The 22419-nt window shown below is 39.3% G+C and overlaps 1 protein-coding gene across 1 annotated transcript in view; it reads right to left on the reverse strand.

Annotated features, from left to right (window-relative positions):
* The window catches only part of lrrc1 (leucine rich repeat containing 1), a 28066-nt gene extending 8370 nt beyond the window's left edge, over window positions 1-19696 (reverse strand). The window contains exons 1-10 of the mRNA XM_069659257.1: window positions 19094-19696; window positions 10319-10436; window positions 9526-9604; window positions 7111-7200; window positions 3662-3718; window positions 3450-3513; window positions 2394-2468; window positions 2094-2238; window positions 1725-1843; window positions 485-568 (exon numbers count right to left, since the gene is read on the reverse strand). Coding sequence (XP_069515358.1) covers window positions 485-568; window positions 1725-1843; window positions 2094-2238; window positions 2394-2468; window positions 3450-3513; window positions 3662-3718; window positions 7111-7200; window positions 9526-9604; window positions 10319-10436; window positions 19094-19252 — 990 coding nt within the window. The 5' untranslated portion in view covers window positions 19253-19696. The remainder of the gene's footprint in view (window positions 1-484; window positions 569-1724; window positions 1844-2093; window positions 2239-2393; window positions 2469-3449; window positions 3514-3661; window positions 3719-7110; window positions 7201-9525; window positions 9605-10318; window positions 10437-19093) is intronic.
* Window positions 19697-22419: the final 2723 nt, after the last annotated feature.

Consider the following 22419-nt stretch of genomic DNA (forward strand, 5'->3'; position numbering starts at 1 on the left):
GGTATAGATAATGGATGGATGGATGGATGGAATTTAACTGTAGTTTCAGTCCCAACTGTGCCATCTTTTAATCTAAAAGTAAAAGCAGCAGCAGACCTGAAGATGTGAAGCATGTCGATGTTCGCCGACTAGAAGCAAAGAACGTAATACATTTTTTTCACATTTGCCACCTGCAGGCTAAAATAGTATAGCTTTAACTTTTTAAATACTTATAGTAGCAGTATATTTTTTAAGTAAACATATTAAGTTGATTCCTGGAAAGAATTGGCTTCACTTTGCTCCAAGTCTCATCATCGTATTTATCTTTCTGGTGTCTTTTGTGAGGAAAGGACCTTCAGTGTGTCTCATTCTTTTTTAGTGCAGAATATTTCAACTATAAACTTGTGTGTGTTCATTTAGTTGTGGTACATACAATGTTTCATGCAGCTTCTTCAGTTGCAACCGTTTAAGTTTAATTTAGTTGGCTGACACATGAAACTCTTACCTCCTTAGGTAATGACGATAGCTGATTTCTGTCACAGTTGAAGTTGGAAAGTCGCTTTAATTTCCCGATACTCCTCGGCAAACTCTGAAATCAAACAACATGAAGAAAGAACACATGCTTAAAACTTTAGAAGAGGCAGACAAGAATTCGTCCCCTTTTTGTTTCAAAGAAATATTCCAAGTAGTTAATTTGACTATGAAACCACACAGACAGCTAAATTATTCCTGTGTCATCAGTATAGCGAAGCGCTCTTATGCACACAGACAAAGGAAGACGTGTTGCTAACACAGTCGCTTCATTTATTAACACATAAACAGAGAAACAGACAGACTTGTGGTGAGGGCGGCCATGTTTGCACTCTGTGCGTCACCGCTGTGCAACCATAATAACCGGTCCTGAGCAGTTTAACCTGACTAGGGATCTACTAGACAGGTTAAACCTCTGTCACAAGTTCTACATTTGTAATAGAGGGAGTGTTTTTGAGATGACAGGATCTATACGTTTCTAAATTTGACTCTAATATGTAAGAAACAACAGTTACATTTAGATTTCAAGAATCCTAGTTTAGCAAAAGACAAATCCTCAGACACCTTTTAGATGTTTTACGTTTGAGTGTTTAAAATAACAATATTAAAGATTTTAATTTAAATAAATGTCCGTTAAATGTTAAGGCTTTCATCAGTGGGCCTATGGCGCCCAGTTAGTGACGCGTTTTCCATCACCCAGCAGTGGTTGGTCTGCCAGAGAGGGTAGGCGGAGCTAAGCGGCTGCTTTTCCGCTCTCTGCAAGTGTTGCGGGTAAACAGTAATCTACTATGGCTGAACAGACAAAGAAAAGATGGATGACTACAGATACAACTTCAACAAGAAGTGAAAATCCAAAGAAAAAGAAACAAACTCGACGCTCAGATGAAGCAAACAGTCTGAAACGGAAAGCAACCGTCAGCGAGGAAATCAAGAGTTACAACCATGACTAAGGGAGCCAGCCGTTGACTTCTGGTTATCTATGACGAATGCACCCGTCATACCTGTATATTGTGTTTAGGTGGCACCCAAGACAACGAAACTAAAAACATTGTCAGTTTAACAATGAAGCTTTGCTAATGTCTCTGGATCACAAGCATAGCTTAGCATAGCAAAGAAGGCAGATTATCGTCTACTCATTTGTGTAGTGATGATGCAGCTTGATAAAAAGATGCACTAAAACAATTGTACACAATTTAATGCAGATGCAAGCTCACCTGTAGCTGGTTCTCTGTGAGCACAAGCTCAGTAAGGCTTTCACAGTGGCCGATGCTCTCTGGAAGATACGTTAGTCTATTCTGATCCGCTTTCAATATCGAAAGTTTCCGTAGTTTCCCTGCAGAGAAAGAAAAAATATGAATTAATCAAAAACTGATTAGCAGGTTAATGAAGCTGTGATACTATGAAAAATGTTTTTGTCAAACTTAATTAGTGACTTATTATTACTACGTTACTTTTCATAGAAAATGTAAGCGCCAAAGCACATTGGCCTGACACATACATCCCATGCAGCATCATATGTTCCATGGGTTTAATATGCCTACATGCCACTATCAAAGAGCAGTGACGATAATTGACATGCTTACCGATGCTTTCTGGTATAGCATCAATGAGGTTCTGAGACACGTGCAGGTCCGTGAGCATCACCAGGCCCCCTAACTCCTCTGGAAGTCGCTCGATTTTGTTTTCTGATACATCCAGACACAGCAGGCTTCTCATGCTGCCCATCTCCTAAAGTTCAGGGCAGAGATGTGTGGTGAGCAAACATGTAATAATATCGAAGCAAATACAATCTAGGAAAGCAGCGTAGAATTAAGACGAGAGACAAGACAAAGAGAGAGTAACAGATTTATAAATACAAGAAATGAGCTGATTGATTAGCTTACTGCAGGTATTTGGGACAACTGGTTTCCATCCAGCCACAGGTCCTTCAAGCTGACAAGACCGCCTATTGACTCCGGCTGTGTGGGAGGAAGAAATGTAGGGATTGAAAGAGTGGGGGAGAGGAGAGATAGAAGAGGGAGACAGAAAAACAGAGCAGAAAAAACACAATATTAGTGACTTGTTTCTCATAATGTGCTTCTTTATTCTTTACTTCAAATGCAGAAATGTGAACACTCCTGGAGGCACAGGCCAAAAAGGATATTATACCCACTGAGCTGCTTTTGGGCATCGAGGATCTTTTAATTTGTCAATTTAAAGATAAAAGAATTTTACTCCTGGTCTTTATATTTTACTGAGCACTAAAATACATCCAGCATTTCTCCAGTATATGTTTTAGGGCTTTAACTAGTGGTACATTTCATTATTGATTATTTAGTCTGTAAAATCTATCGCAGAGCCCAAAGTGACAACTTCAAATTGCTCCTTTAGTCAGACCAACAGTCCCAAAGCCGAATACGCTGCATTTACTGTCATACATGATAAAGGAGAGCAGCGAATCGTCACTTATAGAAGCTGGAAAAGAACAAATGTTTGACATTTATGTTTAAAATCATTATTCTTTTATCAAAATGAATTAAGTAACTGATTTAATGTTAAAGCCCTAATGTGTAATAAATGTCAACTGAGTTTCAAGACAGGAAGTGTTATAGTAGACTAATTCATGCAGGATTTTACAATATAAATGATCCAGTTAAATGTACACATGGCTGAAGAATTGATTACAAGTAAAACCCAAAGAGCCGTGTCTCAGGCCGACTTTGCTTGACGTGTCAGTGAATCATTCACCATCAGAGATCGGCCGCTCGCACAAGATTACAACTTAAAACCAAAGCTCAAAGCAGATGGTCATCCGCCCATCTGGGTGATAAGAGGTGAAAGCTGTTCTCGAGGGATGCTAATCTACTTCTACACGGCAAGGACAAGGAAATGGGAAAAGTTTGGTTCTATGATTGATACAGAGAAACAAGTTTCACAGCATCCAGAAGAAAATCACTTACCAAACTGTAAAGTTCATTATTCCCGAGGTCGAGTTCTTCAAGTCTATGAAGCATAGATAGTGACCTGTGGATGAGACATGCAAAGGATGTTAAATCTATCACTTGTTAACCTCTGAAAAAGAAAATACACAGGTACTCCTTTATTCTTAGACACATAGGAGACATAATTATATACGTATATTTGTGTACAGTGCAGCTGACTGAAAACTTACTCTGGTAGGAATGTGAGCAGATTTTCTCTGAGTTCTAGTGATGCCAAATTGGAAAGGCTGCAAAAAACAAAAAGAAAGATTTAATATGTTTATTAAAATGCTATGAAAACATAAAACACTCACTCCTACCTCCACAGCATGGATACATTTTTCATACGATGATGATAAGAGCTTAAAAAGGTTGGAAAATGTCTCTTTGCAATCAGATATCCGCCAACAGGAAGGACTTTGGAGGCGGGCCAGTCTTATCAAGGCTGTTAAATCGAGACAACATAAACAACCTCTGCATACTTTACATGTAGGACAAAATGTCTAAAGGGCCGTCATAGACCAAAGTACAGGGTTTATCTTCTTGGAGCTTGGAGCACGTACCCAATTAATAGAGGACTTTATGACAGCGCAGCATAAAGTCCACGTCTGTGACAAATAATTCAGCCTTCATTTGGTATTAGAGATGGAGCAAGGAGCCACCAACCACCTCACTGCATCAAGTCTCTCAGGTTTCCATGAAATACCAGGAGATAACCCTCTGCTGTCATTAACCTCCTGAACATCTATCTTATCCACCTCTAAAGAACCCGCACCATGTTTTTCCACTGTTATGGTTTTCATTAACCTTCTTCTTGACAGAGAGCAGGCCTGAAGTCACTGCATTATGTAAGACAGATATGGGACATATGTGGGGCACATGCCGTACCATGAGGAAACGGAGGGAGATGTTACAGGAGATGTCTTGAACTTCAGCTGACTTTGTGTTGGTAGGAAAATAGTTGATGTATATGTTTAAGTAACCCTAGGAGACTGTGCGCAAAATCTAAATAAATTGAATCAGTTATATATACGGTTTCATATCGATGCAGTTCCAGCCCTCGTATATGTTCAGTGCGTAGCCGTTACTATGGCTAACACGAACCATATGAGAAAAAGACAAACTGTAGATTTCTGGAAGAGAACGAAGATTTCAGGAAGGGAAACAAAGAGACTAAAAGACTGAAAGAATAGGGTATGAAAATACTGTGTTGCAAGGGAAGACATGATATGCAAGAGGGCGGACTGTAATTTAGAAGTAGCCAATTATAAATTTAATCTTCAATGTAAATTAGGTTCTAAAGTAAGTAAATATTTGAATCCTCTTTTATTCTTTAGGTGTGGGATTTTGGTGCATGTTGGAAATCTTTTACAACAAGGTTTAAAATGGTAATCTCGAAGATCTCAGTTTCGTTCTCTTTGGCGACACCTGTGGTGATAAACGGTAATTGCTCTCCACCGTGGCAAGGTGACGCCGATTGTAACTCTTGATTTTCCTCGCTGACGGTCGCTTTCATTTTTAGACTGTTTGCTTCATCTGAGCGTCAAGTTTGCTTTTTCTTTGGATTTTCACTTATTTTTGAAGTTGTATCTGTAGTCATCCATCTTTTCTTTGTTTGTTCAGCCATAGTAGATTTGCAGAGAGTGGAAAAGCAGCCGCTTAGCTCCGCCCACCCTCTCTGGCAGACCAACCACTGCTGGCTGATGGAAAACGCGTCACTAACTGGGCGCCGCTTGTGATTTTTTCTGCAAAAGTCGCCACAGACACCCAGTCTGTAATACTGCAAATGCAAAGGCTTTCATCAGTGGGCCACAGGCTCCATCACCATTGTGTTACCTCATTCGAGGATAGACTCACAGATTATATCTTTAACATGTTGCAGAATATTTTACAGCCGAAAACCCGAAGAAAACACACAACACATGCCATCTAAAATACAAAATTAGGTTCTAGCAGGTAAATATTTAAATCTTATTTGACTTTCATTGAAATTTACGGTTTTGGGAGTCTTTGACAACAAGACTTAACATGTCGCAGACTATTTAACTGCCGAAAAACCACACCAGACAAAAACAATTGTTTCAGCACATGCAGGAACATCTTCATTGTTCAGAGCTTCTATAATCCACAACAGTAGATCTTCATCAGAAAATCTATCTAGTGCTTTCTGCCTCTTATTTAGATCCATCATTAGGATAAATACTGTATCTGTCACATCAAATTTACATTAAGCCCACACCCCGTCTATAAGTCACTGTTATTTCAACATCTGCAGTCCTGACCAAAGATGCCTAAAGAAGCAAAATGAGTCTTCCTTGAATCATATCGTCATGTTTTTGTCTGCCATCCATGTGTTATCCCCCAGAGCTTCAGCACTAATGCTTAATTTATGGTAGCGTGGCAAGCCAAGACAAATCTCTGTTTAGTTTAGCTCCAGCAGTTTCAGCAGTTATCTAATGGTTAAAATATGCCATCCAGACTCGTGCCAGAGGTAATTTAAAATGTGCTACTGGACGACATCAGTTTGAGGTTCAATGTGGAGATCACTGTCAAAGAGGGGCCTTTAAAGAGCATGTCTTTATTGACATACATAAAATACACTAACTTAACATGTTTAAAAAAGAAAGGACGTTGCAACAACCATAGTAGCTGATGGGAAAGTGAGTCTAGTCTAGTAATCGAGTAATTTGATCCCTTTAAATCCATCCCTCAAAGCGTTTAAAATCAGCTTTCCTTGAATCCCAAACTTCAACTCAAAAAACAACCCTTGTGGCACTTTGACCTTAAAGCACATATTTCTGTTATTAAATCCAATTGTACCTGAACTCAACAATAACGGAGACCTCGTGGGAATAAGAATGCTGGCAGACAGGTCTCCTCACTGCAGCAGATTATATGCCATCTAACAACAAGCCTCTTGCCTTTTATGAACAAAGACAATGCAGCCAAGCAGACGACACAGACGGATGTGTCTGTGCAGAGTAATGTGGCTGGTATGTCAACCCCAATGTGGTGAGATGGAGGACACTTTGGAAGAAGGGGGAAGACAGACAACAGAAATGCGAGCACTTTCATACGCGATGTGTTTTTCTGTTGCTAAAAGCTTAAAGTGCATAACCTTTGGTGGTTTTTGCAGAAGGGAAAACCCATTTTAGCTAAGAAGAAACACTTATGTGCCATTTGTTAATTGGCTGTGTGGGAGGAAGTGCTCTTTGGCTAAAAATACAGCAGAAATGATCAACCTTGCCTCTAGATGAGGAGTCACTCAGACAGAGAAGTGCCACTCTGAAGAAATGTTTTGAATTCAAAGCATTTAAAAGGAAAATGTTGACAGCGAAGAATAAAGCAAAGTGTGAGACTATGAAGCACAGAGACAGACATGTGGGATGTTATTTGACCCTGATGTCATCATAAAATTATACACATCTCAGACTGCTGGTGCATCAAGATGCTCCAAAACAAGACTTTCTAAAGGTTACAGGCGTTCCAACCACCATTTGTCAACCATTTAATCAAAGTAACACAAATATTAGTCATTTCAGGGTCAGATAAACGTTCTCCTCTGAAGACGTTTTACTTGTAAAGGCTACATGCACTTAATATTTTAAAGTATGTATGATGAGGCAGTGATTCTACTTACTTTCCAATGTTTTCTGGAAGAACTTGCAATGAAATATCATTGATGGAAAGGCATGTGAGATTTCGCAGCTCTGGAAAGCTTTCAGGTAATCTGAAAAAAATTAAGAGAAGCCACAATGTGAGACGCCAGCTGAAAAGGAGCACGCAGAGAATAATTCAAATGCTTTTAAACACTTAAGCAAATACATTGGACCTGAAACTGTGAGTGAATGTTGGACCAGCATTTTTATAGTTAGCGAGCAAACAGAGATTTTAATCAGATGACAAGGTTGCTGTGTTGCTACAGTAAGTAGTGTTAAGCAAGAGTTCACCAGACTTAAGCCATAAACTTGTGATAAGTTGGTATAATAAATCGGTGCCTCTAGTTCTTCATCTTTGCCTCCTGTCCTGCCCCTTCTATTGCCTATTGCAACCTTAAAATTCAATGTTTCAACATGTATATAAACATCAAACTATTGATCTTAACTAACTCAGGGTCAAAATATTCCTGTTCAACTCCAAGATAATGATTGCAATTACAAAGAAAAATTGGATTCAATGGTTTAGTTAGACAAAAGGCACCTGCTGCCACACAACCAGTCAAAGTTATCTCAATCTCGGACCCCATCTGCCATCGTCTAATGACGATAAATACTCTGGGGACCGCGGTGAACATGCGGGGCGTGTAGCCAGCAGTTAGCGATAAACAACTTCCAGTCAAGACTTCCTTTTCCGCGTGCTGCATCATTTACAGAAAAAGAAACCGCTTTTCTTGTGATTACTTTAGTTAATGGGTCTTGCCTTTGCTGGAATTTCAACATCATGATGCAGATTTGTAAAAAGTAAGGTCAGGTCTGTCCTCAAGAGGAGAAGAAGAACATTTTTTTAACTGAATTTTAGATCTAGCTGTTAGCATGCAGATGTCTGTTTACAGAGATTAATCATCAGATGACCGCTGATGGGAACCGGGATGTCATTACGGCAGATTACTTTCCGCCTGCTTTTGCTCTCTACACGGACTGTTCTTCCTGCATACGCTGCAGCCTGCTGATATGTGATTGGTCGATATTACTCGGACTACAAGCGAAGAACAAACGGAAACCAGAAAACTTGCCGTCCCTAAAATCCACGTCCCTGCCTACAGAGTCTACACTTCTATGTATTGAGATTAAAGTTATCTAGAACATAGCAGCAAAAATCCCCAAAGTTTTCACTTAAAACCATTTCCTGTTTAATAAAGCACGTCAGGTGAGACTGTATGCTAGTCGTGGTCACACTTTCACCCACAGCAGCAAATATAAAATAATTCTTCTTGCATCTCTTAAGTTACCAAAATAAATGTGGAGTGGTCTGACAAAATATGCTCCAGCGCACAGTGTGTCTATACAAACACATTATTTGGAATGATTAAAGTTGAGCTCATTTACAAAGCCTTGAAATCAGACTGTTTTTTTATATTCATGCAGCGAGCTATCAACAGGACTTCATAAACAACCAGCACCTGCTCCTGGTATTTGGACCCGAGTGCACTGTAGCTACATGTAAACCAAGACTTGCTAACACAAACATTATTTCTACAGCTTAAATTATTACTGGAACCTGCTCCTGATCCCAAAGTGACATGTACTTAAATAAAAGAGCTAATACAGAAACTCAGTCATTGTTGTAACAATATTAGGACTGGCTTAAAAAAGACAAAATAATTCATTTAGTTTTTAATATGATGAGTGGAAAAAGAATGCTTAGTCTCTCTATAAATGTCATATGTGAATTTAAGTGTAATTTATAAAGTGAAAAACTCAAATTAGCCTGATGATTGACAGCAGAATGACATCACATTTCTGCTAACCAACAGTGTAACTAGACTTCCTTTGAACTGCACCATTTTAACAGTTAAATAGTGGGAGTGAAATGAGGTTACTACTGTGGAAAAAAGAGTGCTGTGTGTGTTGTGTGTGTGTGTGCACTTTAACAGTATTGAACCTCTGACATTGTACTACTATTCATTGTTGCCTCCTGAGCTAAATACTGCAAAGCACTGTGGTTTTGTCCCTGCTGAGGTGCAAATTAGACTTCGTCTCACCCACACAATGAGAAGCAGAATATGCTCAATCTGCAGTCTGTCGAGGAGCGTTTGACTGTTCATAACAGCAGGAGATCTTAAAAATGAGTAATGCCATGGAAATTCCTCACCTAAAAATTACACATTACAAAGATGTACTTCCATGTTTTTGTCATCCTATTATATTTTAAGTGGGAAAAATCGGCCTGCTGCTTACATGAAGATGAATAAGATTAATTCAGTGTTTATAAAAGAGAAATTTATGTTTTCAGCGAGGCTTGACAGCTTGTTTTTTAAGAAGAAAACATTATTAAAAGAATAAATATGATGGATGGATGATTTGCAAAAGTAAACCACCATAAACTGTATAAATACCTTGTTAATGGATTTCCACTGAAATCTGCCACCTGGAGGGCTTTGCAGTATGAAATGCTCTCTGGAATTTCCATAATATCTGAATAAAGAGAAAAGACATGTTACAATACTTCTTAAATCACTATTCTCAGGTCTCAAAACACGGTCTAACTTCACGAATTAATGACCATTAAATACACAAAACAGTCAGTAGTAGGTAAATAACAAAGGTAGCTAAATATTACAGACAGTTTCTGTAAAGGCTCATCAACTGTGGCATGGAACTGAATGCAAATATGGCATTTTGTGGTATATATAACAGATGAAAGCCTTTTTGAATTAGTTATGTCTTTGATAGAGTTTTGACCAAAACCATAAGATATGGCCCCTTTGTTTTAAACACCCCCTTTAATTATGACTAGACATTAACAGCACTGTGCGTTGCATGTCTGTTTGTGTTTTGTTTCTCTCTACAGCCACACCAGTGTGAGCAGCCTGCTCTGCTGCAGGAGGAACCTCACCACTGTCTCTAAAGCGATGTGTTCTGGTCTATAAAGCCAACCCTGAAGATTCAAACTAATGCAAACCATGCTTCATTTTCATGCTTGTTGGTTGCAGCAACTTCACTTGAGGAGTCAAAGCTGTCAATGTGATTCATTCGCTGCGCTCAGTGCTCTCTCTTGCTCAACGCTCTCGCAAGAGAAAATGCACAGAAACACGGTTATGGAATGTGACATTCAACAAATGTGAATGTGTTGTAATACTCTAGTTAACTTTTGTGCCAGTTTGCTTTATCTGAGTTTTCTCTTCTTACCATTTCGAGAGACATCCAGTTCTACCAGCTGCATGAAGTTGGCTATTTCTGGTGGGAGTCTCTGGATCTCATTGTCACTTAGGCCGAGTTTTCTTAGTTTCACCAGCTGGAAAAATGGCTGAAAGGTAAAAAGAAAAGCATATTAAGTAAAACAGCTTTAAAGGGGTTTAAGGGGTTCACATTTTAGCAATGCTCTTTGATACCACAGGGGTGTCCTGGACTGACAGAGTCAGAATTTTCTTGTGTCTCTGTGCAAGAACAACCTAAACAATGCCTGGCAAATGAAGATTACCTGATGCATCAATATCATTTCTGCAGTTTCTGATCAACTAGTCATACTTTTCCTTCTTGGATCACTCCTTTGTACGATATTAGTAAATAGAAATTGATAAAACACAACAAAAACACCTCTCAGTTCCTGTTTGTTGGGACTTTGTTAAGGATGCTACATGTGGAGTTTAATTATAATCACATCTTTTCTATTTTAGCATTTTCACATGACAGTCAAACAAGCATTTCTTGTTTGATTTGGCTAATTAGACCTCTGCTATGGTTGAAGTCGGGTGGGGCAATTGGGAATATGGAAATGACATGTTGTGAGGTTGTGAGAGAGGATAAAAGGTTTAAATTGTTTCCTGCTCAAACAGGAGCGACAGAACTGACTGGAGCGAGAGGAAAATGCCAATCGAGTCCAGGCTGTGCACGCCCACACAGTCTGACAGGAGGTCTAATCAGGCAACATGATTGATAACACCTGTGGAGTTGAGCCATTAGTGACAGGGTTCTCATACATCCTTGTTAGAAACCTCCATCACTCCTCTGTGTGTCTAGAAATATTGTAAGACATTATATCAGCTCTGTCATGATAACTGCATGACTGCTGAATTCATGGAGCTGCTTCAGGTCCGAGTATTGTTAATGCTGATGCACTTTTATGGCTTAGTAGGACATTAGAATAGAGTCAAGCATCTTTTATTTCTATTCAGCACTTTACATTTTATTTTTGATCCATCAGCTAACTACTGGACAGTAAATGTCTCAGATGATTGGATACCAGGCCTCAGACGGTCATCCATAACTCATAAAATTGTTTACAGAGGCCGTGGTCACAAGTCGCTGATTAGGAGCAGCACAGAGATCTGTCTTTGTTGTCAATTTCTAAAGAGAGAAAGATCCAGTTGGCATTTAAAAAGGCAAAAGCCATTATCACGAGCACATACTTGACGCCCAGAACAAGAGCGGGCAGAAGCTTGTCTGCGTGGTAGTAAAGCAGGTAGCTACCTATGCTGTGGATGGTTCATTTAATGTTTTGGCATGAACAGCGAAACCAGCCTCATGAATTTCCCCCCTCTGGTGTTTTTTGTGCTACAGCTACATCACAACAGACCATGAGGGCTCATCCATGGATGCAGCTGCTGAAATCTTCCTATTAGTCAATCATGAAGTTTACTCTTACTCTTTTCATGTGTATGTCCAATATCCTGCAAAGACATTTGTTTTGTTGATGCACAATCCTGTTGCAAGTTCCTTTTTCCCCCACCAATATAGCACCACCTATTTCATCCGTCCGTGCTGTGATTGGCTGGTCGTCGTTGCCTCAAGGTTTTCCTGCAGGGCGTCCTTACAGGAAGCTTTTCACCCAGGAGAACAGGAAACTTCTGTTCGCGTCCCGTGAAAAAGTCAACATTGACTTATTGTTTTAACCCAAATCTCAGTGCTTTCCAGGGCTTAACCAGGTAGTGTTGGTATCTAACCAACAGCGACAATTTTACAAGTTTAATCATTTAATTGGTTCATTTGAGGCCCAAACACCATTTGAGAGATTATAAAGATTATGATTACAGTTATAGTAAATTCAGATTGTTTCACAAGGGGCTCAAACAGCAGAAAGGCCAATTGGTTAAAGTGCTGTGTTTGACCAATTGGCCTTGGTTGCAAGTCACAGCACAAGGGGGATGTGCTGTGACTGGCAACCAAGGCCAATTGGAATTGAAATTAGGAAGTACTTTAGAGCCTTTTGCAAAGCGAACAATTCCTTTATGTTATTTTCATGCCGTAAAATCGTGTCACCATTTGAATCTATTGTAACTGACCTCGGCCCAGCTGATAAAGCATTTTACAACCACTTGTATAATCATCAAAATGCTTTGGGTGTTTTATGGCTTTAAAAAACAATCATACACGAGTACAAATAGACTGAATGTGTCTATTTTTGCGATGAAACTAGACTTTATGTGACCTGACTGTCCTGGAGCTTCATGCTCAGGTGAATGCAGTATGTTTTGTCTTAAGGTTGCGTGATCTCAGCAAGACTATGATTGATAAAAACTTTACAGACCTAATGATATCTGATTTGTGCTGCATGATGTTGCCACTACAGCACTACAGCCTTAAACACCAACGAACCTGGAGTATGTGTTTTGTTTCAGGATCTTAAATATCGGTAAAGACGAAGGAAAGTCATAAAAGCTATACCTGTAGGCAGAACATGATGCAATGAGAAGGTTACTGGAAATGCAACATCACCTGCACATCTGGTCTCAGCAGGTAGGTGTGCATGCCATCTGTTAAATGTGTTTGCATTTTTGAATGGAAGAACTCATGACCAGGCTGCACACACGTGGACCATGTCCAGATACTTTTATTAATGTGTGCACAATAAGTAAGACCAAGAGTCCAAAAGGCAAACTCCACCCTGTCACTAAAGCACATGTTAATCCGAGGTCTTAAAACAGCTCAAATAATCTCTAATCCATCATTTCACCATGCAAACAAACCTGTGCTCTCACTCAATGACAAATGACAGAGCTTTTCATTCTAACTACCTTCATTTCACTTTCACATTTCTCTTACTAACAAACAAACTGTGTGGGCAGTCTCTGACTCTCTCTCCAAATCACAAGTAGACATCCCAAAGATTTATCTCCTGATGATATCATCAAGGGAGTCTCGGCTTGTGTAGACGTGTCCGTTTCCAGAAACCTAACCTGAACCGTGACAGATTGGGAAAATATTGCAAGTTCAGTTGGATTTTACCGACTTGTTTATCGCTCTCAGACTTCCTACTTGAACTCTGCCACTCCTTTATGACACAGCGAACACAGCAGGAAGAAAAGACTCTAGGTACACTGAGACCTTCAGTGTGAAGAGAAAGCAAAGACAGTTTCATTCTTTCTGCTTTTGTCTGGCTTTTCTCCTCCTCTGATCCTCTCGATAACAAAGACAAATCAAAAGAGTAACAAAGAGCATAATTGATTCTGTATTATCAGTCTAGTCCCACATTTTCAACAAGCTTTGTGAGCCGTGCATTAGCATATTGACAGTAAACCTGTTCTTCCTGTTAGTGTCCTGCACAACACGCCCCAAACAGTCACCCATGTGTGACACACAAAAACCAAAACAGTCTGAGAGTCAAGAATTCATTAACCACTCGCTCAACCTGAGTCAATGTTTGAATCTTAAGTTTCACCTTCAGCCCCGTTTGATAGAACACAAGAGGAAGCCTGGAGGTGCTTTGCATGAATTATAGCACTGCAAGTTCTCAACAAAGGCCCTCAATGGATGTATTTGACTAAAGAAGCATCCGTGTTTTTAATCTGTCGCACATAAAACGTCTGTACACAAACAACATAACCACATGTCGATTACACTTGGCAGGCGATAACCCTACAGCCAAAGTAAAAGACGTCAGTGTCAGATGCTCAGTGCAGTCTAAGGTTACATGTAGGTTACATCTTCGTATGCAAACAGGATGAGACATCACAGCAGAGGCTCCAGTAAAAACAGTCTGAACCACAAGCACTGGTCTGACACTCGACGACTGCACTACCTGTCACTTAGCGAGAACACCTTCTTGTAGGTCACATGACTGTAAGTAACTTCAACCACCAGCTTCCTGTTCTGGGATTCATAGCAGTGCTTTCTTTACCACTTCACCGTGTCATAAACTCTGCAGCTTCCTGTCACACAGGGGACATTGTTTCCTCTCATCACTGTGTGTGTCATTTGTCAAAGGTCTGAATGGAGATAATGACAGCAGACCTCCTGCAGAACTCGTGCCTTAACAAGACCCCAAGCTAAAACTTGTTTTCTTCATCCATTCATCTGCAGATTATTTTGTGGATTCAAATTTCCCAAGGCCCCAGCTTTAATTTTACTTTACGTTGCTCTTCTGTATGTCAATGGTACAGCTGTATGTTATGACAGACAGAAGTTTCTTGTTGACATTTAACGTCGAACCTTGATCGTGAAATAAAGCAGTGGCAAAAAAAATGGCGTAAACAATTTAGCAATTATCCAAATTGTTGCCAGGTAATTGTCTGTTAATTAACGTAACATTTCAATTCATAAATGCATGAAAGTCATGATTGATTTGCATATTGAATTAATGTAAATAAAGAGTATATCTCGTCAGTTTAGTGATGGAAGATTGAAATGTGTTAATTTTATATTATTATTAAGATTAATGATTCATCAACTTTTAATTCTTAAGTCTAGGAGGTGTGATTGCTTATTTTATTCATCAAACAGCCAAAACCAGAATGTATTTAGTTCACTGTTATATGACAAAGAAAAGCATCAAATCATCCCACTGAAGAAGCTGCAACCAGAGAACATTTAGCATTTTTGCTTGAGAAATGACCGAAACCAATGAACCATTTGAAAACAGCTGCTTGATAATTATCAATTTACATATCAAATGATTCACTTCCTGTTGGAGTCTGAAACAACTTTATTTTAAGTAAAATTGAGTGTTTTCAGCGTACTAGTCATTAACACCACTGTTGAAACAGACCAGCAACAGCTCTGACAGTTTCACTTCAGCTGGGCACTCGGAAACTGCATCCATTCTTAAACTGGACAAACAGGCAGGAGAATTTCAGGCGGCAGGTCTTACATTCCTACTCCTCTTATCCTGTTGGTTTCTTAGTTTGTCTGCTGTTCGGTAAGCTAGCTGCTATTTACAAACCAGGCTGGTGGTATGTTCTGTATGTGGAGGGGAAACTTTGAATCAGCAAGCAACTGTATGCTTTTTTGGTCCGGTGTCTCGGCACAAATATTACATAAAAAAATTAAACTAATAAACAAGAACCTAAAGAAATAGATCTTAGTGTTTTTTATCTCCAAGACTTCCTCATCAGATTTTTCCTTGTAAAACTATTGAAACCTTCTTCTCAGGTTCAACTTGCCTCATCTTGTTACAGTAAAAACACACCTTTTCTGTTTCATCCTGCTGTTAAAGCTGCCCTGTGCATGTCTTTATCTGCCTGCTGGTTTAAATGATTGACTTCAGATATGTAACCGTGTCTGCCTGGCCTTCTTACATCGCTGTCAATACAATGATGCATTAAATGGTCAGTGTTTATTCAGTTAGCCACCTCGGAGGCAAATGGGATAAAGCCACGCAGCGAGCACTGAGCTTGAGTTATACAAAGGTTTTATCCGGTTGGACGTTTCTTGGGCTCATTCAGCATTGATGATATTATTTACATGCCAAAGAGCACTATAAACTGTTTCTCTTGTCGGCATGCAAATAATCCACCACTCTAGCCGCTAAACTATTTCTGAACTGAGTATTGTTGTTACTGAATTGTCACAATTTTTCAGAATAAGAGTCCATGAGGCGATGGAAAGAGTGCTTACTTTGTCAGTACCAGGTGTCATGTCTGCTATGTGTGTTAGCTCATGTTTTAATGGGTCTGTTCTTTACAATTCAGGTCAGTGATTCATTATGATTTCATTCGAAAACACTAGCACATGGAGGCAACGACAAAACACATAATGCTGTCTTTGTTTTCAGTCCAAATACCTGTTCCTGCACGGGCTTTTCTTCGACCGGACAAAGTAAGCAGTGTGACACAGCCATGGGAGGTTGCTCACATTATCTCTGTTCCATCACATTTCTATGGACATGCCAAGCACAAAAATACTCCGTCAGCTCTCTTTTCTTTCCTCCATGGACGGTACACAGACAAAATCACTGCACTAAAAGTGAATCTTCAGTGCTTCTACATTTACTCCAAAGGTTTAAGACTTGTAAGAAATGTCACAAAGCCACAAAAATAGTCCTTCAATCTAATCAGCTTAACATCTGACTCACCATGACATCAGTTTCTCAAGTGAACTAAACCTTATTTCATAATCTGTCCAGCTGTAAACCCAATTTATTACAAAATGTTCTCCCTGCTCAAGGTTACACCGAAAATACCTTGCTCAATTTTCTCGGGCGTAAAATACACCCTCAAGAGTTGGACCTTAACAATAAAACAGGTTTGGCTGCAAAAGTTAAAGGGCTTATGCTGCAAACAAACACAGTCAGTCACCCTTTCACTCACTGTAGCCGCTCTGGGCTATATGTTAAAGAAACAGGTCGGACTTCAGTTTCAATCTTAAACATAAGGAAATACTAAGCAATGCAAAAGGTGACAGTCAAGTTTTACCTTGGTACTCTTCAATATTCAAGACATTCTAGTTGTGATTAACTCGAGAGGTGACATCATGTGCCTATGAATGTGGCTCTGCAGTGCATAGACAATGTTGGGTTGATTATCTCATTAAACTTGACATAAATTTACAAATCGTTTAAGACTTTAATCCAGCAAAAATACCAATTATTTACTGGTTAAAGCTTCTCAAATGTGAGCTACTTTTCTTAGAATAATTCACTGAATATTGTTGGGTTTGGACTGTTGGTGGGACAAAACAAGCTCTGGTCTGTGGGAAACTGTTATTTTCTGACTTTAGGCTAAATAAAAATAAAGTACACATGAAATACCCAAAGCACATCCGTGTTCCTAAACATGAGCAGGCCTACTTTTTTCCTTAGTATTGAGAAAGAACACAGTGAAGTGGCAGACTTTGTGATTATAGAAAATGTTGTTGTCAAAATAATTACTAAAATATATTGTGCTTAAACTTGTGATTTATCTACTTCCCATATTAAACAGATTAGGCATTGGCCATTATAGGTCATTAAAGCCAATTAAATTTGTATTATTTGTTTTCTTATTTTTATAGTTTATTTCAATCAAACAGCAGGCAGTTGTCTCATTTGTTACTAACAGCAATGCCTGGCCTATTTTACCTTTTCTAAAAGGTTTTTGCTGAGTTCAGTTGAACGAGGGAAACAGATTTGAAATGATTGGATCTGTATTTGGCATTGGGAGATGTTATAGGGCTCAGTATCTGGAGGGAAAAATCTCAATTCTCTTTTAATGATTTTGAAAAAAAAAAAATTATAAACAGATTAATTGAACATGATTACCAGGATGATCAATCTGATGTATTTTCCTGGTTGTATCACAAGCAAAGCTGTAGAAGATCCACTTAATGGAATTTCCCCAGAGCTTTCAGCCACATGTCACGGCCTTCAACAGTGGATGGAGTTTGCCTTTAGTGGTTACTGTTAATTCCAAGGTCAATAATGAAACGACCAATGTTTTCTTTACATTTGATGAAAACAATACAACCAAACTCTACCTGCTCATATCAATATTACTTTATCACTACAACATCACTCTCCTCCACCACAGAACAAATACTGCTTTGAAGAACCATTACTCATACACCCTTATAAAAGGTACTGAGTCATAAGGGTTACGATCTGGGATTGTGTCAATATTTTTAAACTCTATTCCCTGAAAGAATGAGTTATTTAATGTTCTCTGCATACACTCCTGACTCCTTGTCATGCAAAAAGCTGTTGAGTGTGGGGACAAAAGGTCATGGGTATATCTGACCTCAGCACAGGATCACCTACCAAACAGGTCTGACTTATCAGACACGGTATCAGGGCTTTGCAGTAGAGACACCTGGGTCTCAAAATGATTTATGATCAAAACCAACTCTCTGACACACATTTAAAGGGAACCTGCGGTGGGAGGTGTGGTTCAGGGGAAGTTTCCACCTACACAGGGTGCATGCCTTGCTGATCTTGCGTAATTATTGTCCCCAGGTCCCACCAGACTCTCACGGGATTCCTGATCAGCTCAGTTAGCAGCTCTGTGTCAGAAGCACTTTAACTGGAGGGACGCATTTAATGTTACCAAAAATAAGCTTTGGCCACCTGCCTCGGAAACTGCCATCAAACTCAGTGAGAGGAAATCTTCTCTACCAAGTGAATTCTTCCAAAATACTTAAAATACTCCCTGTATTTGAAAACATTACAGACGTAATGGAACTTCTATATTTACTAGGACAAATACACAAAGATTATAGCAGATCTTAGGATAGCCTAGAACCTGAAAAAGTAACACACATACACACACTAAAAAAAACACAACAGACAGTCAAACATACAGGGAAGCAATACCAATTTAAAGGCCTGCACACAGATGCACAAACATACACATCACTTACTTTAATCACACACACAGTAAGAATCGGGAGGCACGATATTGGATTTTTTGCCGATATCCGATATGTGTTTTCCAACCCTTTTTGCAGATCATTGAGCATTTGGGCATAATTAAAGCAATGTTTTATGAGCGGAAAATATTGGCAGAAAAATGATCTGCCCATGCCGATATGTCATTTTCAAGTCATAATGAGCAGGTACTGATAACGTGCCAATAACATCGTACATCCCTAAGTTAGACCTTTAACCGTTTTTTTAACACACAAACATAAACATACACACTATTTTAAAGGCTTTCTTTTCTTCTGAATCTTATAATCACTTGAAGCTTTTGGCAATATTGTCAGTTACATTCAATGGCAATATCGCTTATTGACTTGAGAGGGGGTGAACTGAATTCAAAGAGGTTTCCTGCTTACCTTGGGCAAGTCTCGAAGTTGGTTGGCATCCAGCAGCAGCTCCTCCAAACTCCGTCCGTATCGATAGATCTCATCGGGCACATACAGCAGGGAGCAGTGGCGTTTATCGATCATCTCAACATGACGGTTGCACCGCCACAGGGGTATGCAGTGAAACATCACGGGGGAGGTGGGAATAAATCTCGTACCCGTGCGATAAACAAACAGCAGGGAGGAGGGGGATGCAACAGATTGCTACGGCGGGACAGTTCTGTACTAAATTTACCGTCAAGCGCAAGCGAGGCGAAACTCGCGTGCAAGTAAACACCGAAACTCCAACTGTGAGTGAGTCGCGTTGACGTTACGGAGCTAACGTTCGTGAGCTCGCGACGAACATGGGAATATTTCTCCGTCGTTTGCTCACTTTGGTTAGTTTGTAGGCACCTGTTTTTTTCTGCACTTGGTTCCTCGTCGCACGTCGACTTCAGCCGCTTTGAAACCCCGTCTTTTCAGCGTCAAAGACCCAGGCTACATCTCCGTGTGGAACAGGGTAGCATTCTCGTTTTTTTCGTCTCGTCCCGGAGTTAATTTCCTCTCCCGTCCAGTTTCTGACCCGGAACACTCACTCCCTCATTCCAATCCTACGTCATCATTCCAGGCGGCTCCGCCCCCTTGTCCCTCCTCTGGATAGTCCCGTTTAGTGATGGGAATTTCGGTTCTTTTCAGTGAGCCTGATCATTTGGCACAGCTCAGCGGTAATAGTCGGCTCTTTCGGCTCCCAAACCTTTTAAGCTTTTTTTAAGTAATTCAGACAATTTTAACATTGATTTGACCCATCATTAATATGTGTGCAAATATCCCAAAAATGTAGCTATAGCCTAATAAAACCTATTATTGTTATTGTTATTATTATCATGTTTCGTACAAAAAAATATAAAGAAATATAAAAACATATAACAGCTTTATTTATGCATTTATAGTAAACTAATTCTTGTATGTTGGCGTCCAGTACTTACATGTTCTTCATAAGCCAATCCTTAAATTCTGTCTTTTTTTAATGTGCAAAACAAGTACAGAAATAAAAGAAATAGGCTCACATCGTTCACCAAAAGGAGCCAGCTCATTGAGCCGAATCGTTCACAACTCACACATTACTCGTCCCATCCCGCACAGGGCCGCCATGATTGGGAACGGAAGACTCAACACAGCCCGGTGGCCACCCCATGCTGAAGGACACTCACAATTAAAAACTAACAAAACTAATGTGTTAATTTAAAATATTTGAAAAAAAGGGAAACACACTGTGAGATCTGTATTTATTTAGCATGTTAAAAACTGGAAAACACTATTATCTACAACTTTTAAGAGTTGAGTAAAACATCTAAATATCCTTTCCACTACTAGAGACCACATGTGCAACCTATTTTTATTGTAGACCTGTTCAGTGAGTAGCTGTAATCAGTAGGTTGATACATTCCCAAATAAGCCTAACCTTAAAGGTGGTGAAACACATATTACATTTTACAGGAACATCAAAAGACAATGTAAACATCAACAAGCAACATGATGGAGACACAGGGCAACAAGGCTCTCTGTACTCCTCCTTTCCAGTCCCAACTAAGGCGTTACCATAGCAACTCCAAGTTTGACCGCAATGTACGCTAGCTGAAACGATCTACACAAATCTGCTCACTGACAAATTTCACGGCAATAAACCATCTCAAATGTGTTTTTACTTTATATTAAATTATTTTACCACTAGAGTGATAATATTTTATCAGTGTAGGGTAAGTTCCTTCTCCTCGGTCGCTTGGATGGCTGGCTTTGTTCAGAATTTTTTCCAGGCCAGAGGGAGCACATGACCCAAAATCTGGGCTGTGATTGGAGCATTTCTGATGTAATTCTGTATGTTGACCACAAGAAGTCGCTGCTGATCTGACATTTCTAGATCAGAGAAGGTTAGCCTATTTTAGTACAAAAGTGTACAGTCAACATTGAACAGTGACGTCGTCTGTTGATGTTGATGTAAAAGGTGATACGTGTATCTCCACCTTTACTGTCTGTTTTAAAGTCAGTGAATTTCTGATACTGTATAATGTAGTTTTTTTGGGTTTTTTTAAACTAACGCATGGCGAGTAAAATATTCTTTCAGTCAAGTGACATCCTGCATTACTTTTTCTAGACTCGAAATATGATAAATGTGTCCGTTGTTTCCTTCATTTTGTCCATTTGCTCCCACCAAGTCAAAGGTCAAGGTCAGCTATAGTCTTCTGTCTGAGGCCCCCTTGTGGTAGGTCAGCATCATTGACCATCAGGTCATTTTACCAAACCCGCCAAGGTTAGCTAGCTCTCTTTTAATTTAATTAAACAAATGTTTACCATGGTACACTTCATTTACAATAAAAGTTGCATTTTGTTGAGTTTTTTTGAATGATTGCTGCATGTCTCCCGTCCTACATTAAACAAATATAACCATACACAAGGTTTTTCTGGTCAAACTACTCTGTTCCCTTTTATTTAAAAAGTGTACAACAGTATTATTAGAAGTTTATAAATGTGTTTTTTTAAATCTATTTTTCAGACATGAATGTCTTTGTTTCCCTGTATAAACAAGATTACATACTTGCTTACTCACAACCTTCAGCTGCTTTTCTACCCTCCATTACATCACATTAAAGCTATGAGCAGTCAGACTCATTTATAAGTCTTGTGGGAAAGAGCAGCTCACCTCAAGCCAATGAATTAAACATGAAGATGGATTAATGATGCATTCTTAGCAGGCCTCCACAGGTGGTGCTGCAGGCTGCAGCAGCCTCAGATTCTTCCCTTTTTATATCTCAAACAGTTGTTGAAACGTATCTGAAAAACGAAAATAGACAGGAAGGGTCCTTGAGAAGTGGTAAACAGCAGATGCCTTCCCACACAAAAGACAACATGGTGGGTTTACAGTGAGCTGACAAAGAAGTGCTTTCTTTTTATTATGAAGAACAATCTGTTTGGCCTAAAACCAGGTGGCTAACGCAATTCAGACCTGAAGAAACTACAAAACAAGATCAAACCAGGAACTACTGTTAACATGTCAATATGTTTTATAACTTCAAATTTTAAGGTACAGTTTATTTTCCTGTCATTAAACCAGTTGATACAAAAAGACAAATATATGGCCAGCAGTGATCCTTGTGTAAAAAGTATTTGTGTATTAAATATAATGGTTGCAGTTACATTTCTTAGTGTTGGAAAGGTTGAGAGGTAATAAACAGAAATTAAAACACCAAGATTATCTGACTTTGTTGTGTAGGAAAATGCTGATATTTGTGGATATACAGAAATACAACACTTCCCTATAG

This window comes from Semicossyphus pulcher, unplaced genomic scaffold (genome assembly GCF_022749685.1).
Source record: "Semicossyphus pulcher isolate SPU_LCO1_2020_fin unplaced genomic scaffold, fSemPul1.0.p SCAF_12, whole genome shotgun sequence".
NCBI lineage: Eukaryota > Metazoa > Chordata > Actinopteri > Labriformes > Labridae > Semicossyphus > Semicossyphus pulcher.